This window comes from Diospyros lotus, chromosome 12 (assembly GCF_014633365.1).
Source record: "Diospyros lotus cultivar Yz01 chromosome 12, ASM1463336v1, whole genome shotgun sequence".
NCBI classification, from domain to species: domain Eukaryota; kingdom Viridiplantae; phylum Streptophyta; class Magnoliopsida; order Ericales; family Ebenaceae; genus Diospyros; species Diospyros lotus.
The window spans coordinates 689806-699422 of NC_068349.1; the positions used below are offsets into that span (position 1 = coordinate 689806).

The 9617-nt window shown below is 35.3% G+C and overlaps 1 protein-coding gene across 1 annotated transcript; it reads left to right on the forward strand.

The window, feature by feature from the left end:
- Positions 1 to 2765: 2765 nt before the first annotated feature.
- Positions 2766 to 3408, forward strand: LOC127814073 (uncharacterized). The gene is made up of 2 exons (XM_052355306.1): positions 2766 to 2990; positions 3076 to 3408. The coding sequence occupies exons 1-2, from the start codon at positions 2882 to 2884 to the stop codon at positions 3306 to 3308; spliced, it is 342 nt and encodes a 113-aa protein (XP_052211266.1). The 5' UTR covers positions 2766 to 2881; the 3' UTR covers positions 3309 to 3408.
- The last annotated feature ends 6209 nt before the right edge of the window (positions 3409 to 9617 follow it).

Below are 9617 nucleotides of genomic sequence, written 5' to 3' on the forward strand. Positions count from 1 at the left end.
GGTAATACATTCTCTCATAGTTGTGTGTGTGTGTGTGTGTGTAACTGGATTGACCATACAATACCTCCTTAAAAGCAGGTATTATAGGGCAGTCATCCGTTAAATGAGCTAAAGTCTCACACACAGCACACCAAACCTCAATTTCATGGTAAGTGGGTAACAAATGGGTAGTGTCTGATTGCAAATCAAAAGTGGTTTGCCTAAGAGGGTATAGATAATCCTTAAGAGGTCTAGACAAATCAGATTCAAAATGATAATTTTCATCATGATAAGTATCTTGTGCAGACAGATTGTAGTAATTTTGAGACATGAGTGTAAAGTTGACAATCCAATTGCAGGTAAAGACTCAGAATGATATGAAAATACTGTTTCAAAATTCTACCTGATCTCAGTCTCATATACAATGCACAAACAAAAATAAAGTAAAAGAGAAATAGAGTTACCGATTTTATCAAGAGATGCTTATTCTTTTTTTTTTATTTTTTTTATTTTTTTCTTTTTGTTTTTGCCTTAATCTCCCCGGCAACGGCGCCAAAATTTGACTGCACTCTCACCCTGCAATTAAAACACAATAAAAACAAATCATAATAAAACTTTTATATTTTTTTTATTTTAGTGAGAGGTTTATACTCGCCAGTGTACGAGTGCAGTTGTAGTCCAAATTTATATTTATATTTTCTGGATGAATCCAGGTCGTCCACTGAGAGATTTATTTATGGCAAAAGAAAAAGAATGTCACACACACGCACACGCATTTGGACAAATTGACAACAAGATTTTTTATGGTTTTGTTTTTAGACAACAGATACTAGAAAATAAAGTAAGGCAAAAATTGAAATAAACATTAAACGTAAAAATATGAATTTGGATAGTGCTTGAGTTAAGACAATTTCAGTACCAACCCGTTGATTCCCAAATTTTAGCATATAAGATTAGCAACATTAATTTAATTTCAGATATGAGGGTTTGTTATTAAATGCAATTAGAGATGATGATAGTTCTAGGTTAAGCAATCCCCATACATGATATGCGGGATTCTAATTTAAGCAACTACCATAAATTCAATTACAATTAATATACAAAACAACTAAATTAATCATCCGGGTTTGGGTATGATAGCGTTTCCAGTTCTAGTAACTCTCATACATGGCATGAAAGCTCTAAGTTAGGCTTACGCTCCAATCCAAACCTAGTGATTTTTTAATAATTAATACACACTCATACTGAAATTTAAATTAATGTTACTTATTTAAAGCGCAGCTTTCTTTGGGAATCATTGGCATTGGACACTGTCCTTGCCTTAACCCAAGATTAGATTTAACTACTCATTTTTATTTGAAAGTTAATTGACAGAAATTTAAATGACGTAATTTAAATAACAGAATTTAAATGACAAGAAATTTAAAAGCATAAACTAACCGGCCATTTAGGCGGTGAATAATTAAATAACAAGAATTAAAATGACAAGAAATTTAAAAGCATAAACTAACCGACCATTTAGGCGGTGAATAATTAAATGACAAGAATTAAAATTGCAGAAATTTAAAGGCACAAATTAACCGGCCATTTAGGCGGTGAATAATAAAGTAATAATAAATGACATAAGAATTTAAAAGAAGAAAGAAAAAAGTAAGATTATAAGAGAAAGTACTAAAGAAAATGAGAAAGAACAAGAACAATTCTCAAAGAGAGAATTATAAGGAAACAACTAAACTTTTATTCAAAAATAATAATCACACTTACAAATGCAATCAAGTGAGCTATTTATAGGCCACAAGATGCAATACAAACCACACAATTTCAATTATTCAATTAGACATAATTATATCTAATGGGCACTCACACACTTAAAGTTAAATGGATTTTAGCTATAATACACACCTAATATTAAATGGATTTTAGCTAAAATACATACCTAATAAAGCATTCATAAAGTTAAATGAATTTTAGCTATAATATCCACCTAATAGTTAAATGGATTTTAGCTAAAAAACACACCTAATAAAGCTCTCACATAAAAAATAAAAATAGATTTCTATAAATTGATTTTTAATCTTCATTAGGATTAAAAATAATCCTTGGGCCTTCTCCAAATAATATCTTCCATGGGTTGCTCAAATTGGGCCTTAATTCTTCATGGGCTTGAATTCTTCATGGACTTTAATTTTTCATGGGTTTGATTTCTTCATGGATTTGAATTCTTCATGGACTTGATTTCTCCATGGGTTTGATTTCTTCATGGACTTGAATTCTTCATGGACTTTAAGTCTTCATGGGCTTGAATTCTTCATGCCTAAAAAAAAATAAAAATAATTTAATGTTATTAATAAATTATATATTATATATATGTATTACACATGGCACATATATATATTAGATTATATAATATATATATTACATGCATGCATATAATGATATATATGTATTATATATAATTTTATATATTATTATTATTTACTTTAGAACTTCATTTCATTCATCTTTCAATTTAAATTTACATATAACCATAAAATATATATTAATATCTAATTTAAACCATATTTAAGATCGAAAGAAGGGTATAATTATAACAAAATTTTTACAAAATTAACCACTAATCAGGTACTACGTGTGATAACAGATCGATTTGATCAGTTAATAGGCTGATGTGATCGGATGGAGACCAAAATTGATAGGTTACTCCAGTTAGTTGAAAAAGATGGGTTTCAGTCAGAAAGAGGCAATGTCCGTGAAGATTACAAGGGCCAAGAGGAAGAACGTGTGTTTGAGGGTTGGTTTATTTTTTCCTTTTGCAAAGTCTTGAAAATAATTAAATTTTGATTGATCTCATTTCGCAGGCAAGCTCTCAAACCCTTCAACTGCCATAATTATTTACTAACGAATGCCTCGTATGTTGATCACAGATTTTGAGCACAATTTGGATAAGCAAGATCCTGTTGACTTTGTGACGCCAAATCAACCAGAGCAGCCTGCAGAAAGCTGCACTAAATGTATGTAATTTGTAAATTGAATACGAAAGCAACTATTGATGTATGAAATGATTGTCGACTGAATATTGTTTTACCCAATTTATAGGTGAAGTGGGAGAATGTTGTGCTATTTTTGTTGAGGATGATATGGATGATAAATCACCTAAAGGAAGAGGGCATAGGAGAAAGAGGAGAGCACGTGCATTGTGTTCCCCATTCACCAATCCCTTAAAGAGAAGGAAGTTGTTGAATGTGAAGGTGTTTGAACCGTTTCGAGAAGTGGATCCTGCAAAAGTCAGTGATCTCACAAAGTGGTTGGAAAAAGCTTCACCAAGGTAATGTATTCTCTTCTTAACCTTCTCCTAGTGCTCTTCGGTCTTCACTGAAGTTTTGATTTTTCTATCGTCTCTATTATACAGTGACGATATGCCATTAGCAATCTGTGACGTTCGGAGAAATTTTTTTGATGATTTGCTTAATGAGAACGGGTGGCTTATTGATGACGTAAGCAGAATTTTGTAAGTTTTATATGTTAATATTTGATTTCAAATTATTAATTGTGCTTTTATGTACAGCATGTGGATTCGGCATTATTTCATATAAGAGAGCGAGCAGTGAAGTATGAAAAACTCTTTCGACAAGATTGTGCCATTATGGACTTTGGATTTTGGCAATTTGTGAAGAAGGCCTACCATGAAATGGGGAATCCTGGCAGGAAAAATTTGGAGTATGAATTTGGCAAAGAGTTGGTTAATTATGTCAAAGGGGTAATTCCTAGTCTAGGAAAACCTTTGAGTATTTGTCGTTATCTTTATCTTCCATATTGTATCCCGAGATCACATTGGTTTGCAATCGAGGTCGACCTGCAAGAGCGACAAATCAACATCTTGGATAGCTTACCGAGTAGTGTACATGATGCCTAGCTTAGCAATTACATGAAGCCCATACGGATGGTCATACCATGGCTTATGAAACTACACGTAAATGAGAACTACAACACATCAATGCTAAAGTATAAAAGGGTCAGACCACTTCCTGAACAAAACAATGGGTAAGTATTTTTAGCGAAACATTGGTTTGTGTGCGTTGATTGTTTGACTAAAAATATCTCTCAATTGCTTTGCAGATCTGATTGTGGGCTTTTTACAGTGAAGTTCATCGAATTTTCATTAGCAGGACTAGATCTGAGTCTTGTTCAGGCTGAACATATGATGATATGGAGGGTAAAAATGGCAGCTGAAATTTTTGCATGGCATTTTGACCCTTAGCTCAGATAGTATGGTTGAATTTCTTTTGTAAAATTGCTTCTATCATTGCTAATGTAAAATTTGTCACATTGCTAGCCTTTTTTTGCCATAACTTAGCTGTTTTATGGGCAATTTTGTGGACATATTTTTGGCACTTTGTTACATATTTATTTTGTAAAAAGCGAGAAGTAATCTATATATATGACAATAATGGCACATAAGTCATTCTTGACGCTATCCTCGACGTGGAAAATGCATGTTTATGTATGGTACATAAGCTATATACATCATTTATTTTGTCTTATAAGTTATTTTGTAACTCATGTTTATGCATGGTTAAATGATAATGAATGCAATATCATTTGTGAAATGCATTATCTCAAGGAAGATATGACCATAACAGCAGATAAGCCGTTTTAGTTTGTAATAACGCCGTATGTGTCATTATGCATCAAAACACTATTGGATCGGTTTTACACTGGAAAAATCAGTACATTTATTCTAATTAAGAAAAATTTAGATGTTTTCAGGTGATGGAATCGAGTTGAAGGCTAGATATGACAATAACGGTACATAAGTCGTTTTAGTTTCACCATAACGCCGCTTATGTCGTAAGAGGCCGAAATGAGTGTTGTCGAGATCATGATCACAACTAAGCATCCAAACTCCATTAAAGATGTTATTATAACCAAATTAATAATTTTTGGGGCAACGAATAAGCGGAGACAAGGAAGATATGACCATAACAGCAGATAAGCCGTTTTAGTTTGTAATAACGCTGTATATGTCATTATGCATCAAAACACTATTGGATCGGTTCTACACTGGAAAAATCAGTACATTTATTCCAATTAAGAAAAATTTAGATATTTTCAGGTGATGGAATCGAGTTGAAGGCTAGATATGACAATAACGGTACATAAGTCGTTTTAGTTTCACCATAACGCCGCTTATGTCGTAAGAGGCCGAAATGAGTGTTGTCGAGATCATGATCACAACTAAGCATCCAAAATCCATTAAAGATGTTATTATAACCAAATTAATAATTTTTGGGGCAACGAATAATCGGAGACAAGGAAGATATGACCATAACAGCAGATAAGCCGTTTTAGTTTGTAATAACGTCGTATGTGTCATTATGCATCAAAACACTATCAGATCGGTTCTACACTGGAAAAATCAGTACATTTATTCCAATTAAGAAAAATTTAGATGTTTTCAGGTGATGGAATCGAGTTGAAGGCTAGATATGACAATAACGGTACATAAGTCGTTTTAGTTTCACCATAACGCCGCTTATGTCGTAAGAGGCCGAAATGAGTGTTGTCGAGATCATGATCACAACTAAGCATCCAAAATCCATTAAAGATGTTATTATAACCAAATTAATAATTTTTGGGGCAACGAATAATCGAAGACAAGGAAGATATGACCATAACAGCAGATAAGCCGTTTTAGTTTGTAATAACGCCGTATGTGTCATTATGCATCAAAACACTATCGGATCGACCAACGAAAAATCGGAGCCCCTTCATAAATAAAATTTTGAATTCTTTAGAAGTTAATTATGATTACTTATGTCATGACTGATGGTCTCTAAGTTTGTATACTCTTCCAAAAATCATTTTTTTAAATGTTATATGTATTTAAATGGTTCCACGGCCAATTATCATAATTTGTCGTCAAAATAAGATAATTTGTCGACAAAGTGTTCATTGTCTGAGATTTTATATGATAAAACCATCTCTATGTGTCGACAAAACTTATAAGTTAGTCGACTAAATGTCATCTATCGGTCGACCAAGCATGTGTTTTCTTTTCTGTTGGTCGACAAATATTTTAGCATCGGTCGACCAAGTCTATATTTTGTCTTGTGTTGGTCGACAGAATCCTAGCATCGGTCGACCAAACGTGCGTTTTTTATTCTGTTGGTCGACAAAGACAGCATCGGTCGACCAAGTTTATATTTTGTATTCTGTTGGTCGACAGAATACTAGCATCGGTCGACCAAGTCTATATTTTGTATTCTGTTGGTCGACAAAGATCCTAGCATCGGTCGACCAAACGTGCGTTTTTTATTCTGTTGGTTGACAAAGACAGCATCGGTCGACTAAGTTTATATTTTGTATTCTGTTGGTCGACAGAATACTAGCATCGGTCGACCAAGTCTATATTTTGTATTCTGTTGGTCGACAAAGAGCCTAGCACCGGTCGATCAAGTCTAAATTTTGTATTCTATTGGTCGACAGAATCATAGCATCGGTCGACCATGTGTGCGTTTTTAATGCTGTTGGTCGACAAAGCACTCGATATCGGTCGACCAAATGGGTCGATCTATTTAAGGGTTAGGAGACCATTCGCATTCGAAACCCTAGTTTTTCTTTTAAATCCGGCCGATTTTTCCTCTATCTGGCTCCCTTGATCGAACTCTGCCTGCCCTTGTGTGATTTCTCTCCATTCTTGACCATTTCTCCCTTCATCCTTCATCTCATCGGTGTTCCTTCGTACGTTTGTCTCCGACAATCTGACGACACGTGCATCTATTTCATTTGTCATGGCCAGAACAAAGAATCCGGACAAGGACAAACGGAAAGGCAAGGAAACTGCATCCTCGAGCCATCCACCGCCTCCATTTATGCCTCAAATCCGTCCTTTCATCTCAGCAAGTCAACAAGAAAGGTATTCAATTAATTTTGAATCCAGGGAAATTATGGCAGGACGATATTTGGATATAGGGTTTTTGCAATCAACTGGTTTTCCATATATTGAAACCCTTAAGGAATTTGGTTGGTGGAATTTTTTGATTATCCATAGAAGTATCTATGAGGATCTAGTTAGGGCTTTTTATTCAAATGCCAGCAATTCGTATCATAAACGTCAATCACATGACAAATTCAAGACAAATATAGGGGATACGAAATTTGAAATTACTACTCTTGTGATCCATAACAAGTTTGGAATTCCTTTGGATGGTGAAGATTATGCTTCTTGGACCCAAGATTATGTCAAGGCTAGTTAAGAAGTCACTGGAGATGACACCCTCACTAATAGAATCACTGACACAAACCTGATGGATTTGAACACTAGGCTCTTACATCTTATTTGTTGCCAGATGATATATCCTAGAAATGACAGTTTTTCATTTGTCACTAGAATGGATTTATGGCTGTTACAATGCATTAAGGCAAAGAGAAGGCCAAATTTGTGTCTGTTAATGATCCACTTGATGATAGAATCATTTTCGGGAAAAAATAGAACTTTGCCCTATGGTATGGCTATTAGTGAATTGTTGGATAAAGATGTAGGCAATCTGGACAATGAGAGAAAAACCTACTTATCTCCATTTCAACACATCACCGGAAACACAGCTATTAGAATTGGATATCACAGGGTGAAAGAGGACTGGGTAAGATATGAGAAGGCAGAGAATAATGAGAAAAAGAAGAGAAAAACATCTAAAGGACCATCAGTGGATTCTCAATATGAGACAGTCATTCAGGGGCTAGCAGATCTCAAATTGGATATTGCAAGAGTGGACCATAACTTCACAGAATTCAGGGACGAAATCAGAGCTGATTTGCAGAGCTTGCATCAGCAGCAGCAAGAGATGTCATCCCAGTTGGGCAGTTTAGTGCAAATGATGCACAGGCAGTTTCCTCATCCTACTTCATCCGCATCTCTGCCGTTTGCTTCTCCTCATCCATCAGATCCATCCTCTCCTTCTTCCATTTCCCCTGATTCTTAGATATTGCTTTTGTCAGACATTTAGCTCTCGAGTATTCCTCTTTGGTACTTCAGCTTAATGTGTAATCTTAGAAATATTTTATTTGTATGCATGTCTTCTGACTTTACATCATGCATAGTGCCTGTTTCTATTTCATGCAATGAAGCATCTCTTGTTACCTTTATCCAGCCTTATCGTAAGGGGGAGTCTTTTCATTCATAGTTCTTGTTTTTTTTTTTTTTATATCAAAGGTAAATGTATAAAGATCAAAAGAACACTGGGCATACTCAGGAAAACAATCAGTGACCCATAGAGAGGGCCTCAAACTGAATCAAAACATGAGGATACAAAGTAAAAGTGACCCTGTATACTTGTGTTTTGATCCTACGGATGACAGAATCAATACAAGGCATATTGTCTTCAAAAATCTTCCTATTCCTTGTGTTGCAAAGGTAGTAAACAGTGCAGGCAAGAGCAATCCTCTTGACCTTGGCTTGCCACGACGATCCTCCAGCTTCTTTCTTTAACCATTTTAAAGCACTTGGAATAGTGCTCATGAGCCTCGATAGTCCCAGCCATTCACGGATGCTGCCCCAAACTGATTTGCTGAAAGGGCATTGAAAGAATAGGTGACTGTTGGTCTCCACATCAGTCTCACATAGTGCACAATTTCTGTCAATATCAAGATAAAGCAGCCTGTCCCTCGTAAGAAGCTTTGCTTTGGCAGCCAGCCAAAGGGTGAAAGCATGCTTAGGCACCACACTCGGGTGCCATACATCAGATGCCCAGACCCTCAAAGGGCCTTTGTCACGAAAGAAATTATAAGCTGCCGAGATGAAGAAGCGACCATTGTTGACCCAGCTTGTAGCAGAATTTTGTCCCTTATCCAGCGTAGCTTCTTAAGAAGAGGGGAGTCATCACTTCTTCATATTTCTTGTTGATCATGACAAAAAGGGGGAGACACATTTAATTATGTGAAAAATGTAAATTGATTTTTTTTGTGTTTTTTCATGACACATTTTTTGTTCTTGTTGATCATGACAAAAATGTAAAAGGGGGAAACACATTTAAGCTATATACATCTATAATCAATTTCATGAAGTTGTGAAAAACGAAATGAAGTTGACTTGGTCGACCAACAAGTTGAAAAGATCTCAAGTGTTTCTTAACAAGTGTGGTTTTCTAAGCATTATGATTATTTTCTGAAGAGGTTGACTTGGTCGACCAACATCAAGCCTTGGTCGACTAACAGTGTGTTTGTTTTTGTCTTGGTCGATTGATTATAAGCATTGGTCGACTAACAGTATATATGTTGCGGTATTGGTCGACTAACCTTAAATCTTGGTCGACTAACCTTAACCCTTGGTCGACTAACTCTTTGAGTCTGTCGACAGATGGGTTCCCTTGGTCGACTAACTGCTTTCCTTGTTATGGTCTTTGTCGACTAAGTGACATGTTCTCTTTATGACTTGGTCGACCAACATGTTTTATTTGTCGACCAATCTGAATAGGCAGGAAGCCCTTCAAAATTAAGATGGTTACGAGCAATCCAAATCTGATAAATGGTGCTGCCCAACACAATGCATTTAAGCCTGCTATGCCATATGTATTGTATTTTTTTATTTTTTGATCAACAGGTAAATATATAGATCAAAATGTACAATGTACACCGGGCAT

Bases quoted from the DNA above. Each gene is read 5' to 3' on its own strand.
- LOC127814073 (XM_052355306.1), top strand. From the start codon at position 2,882: ATGCCTCGTATGTTGATCACAGATTTTGAGCACAATTTGGATAAGCAA. The intron at 2,991-3,075 runs GTATGTAATTTG...CCCAATTTATAG, and splicing joins TGCAGAAAGCTGCACTAAAT to GTGAAGTGGGAGAATGTTGT.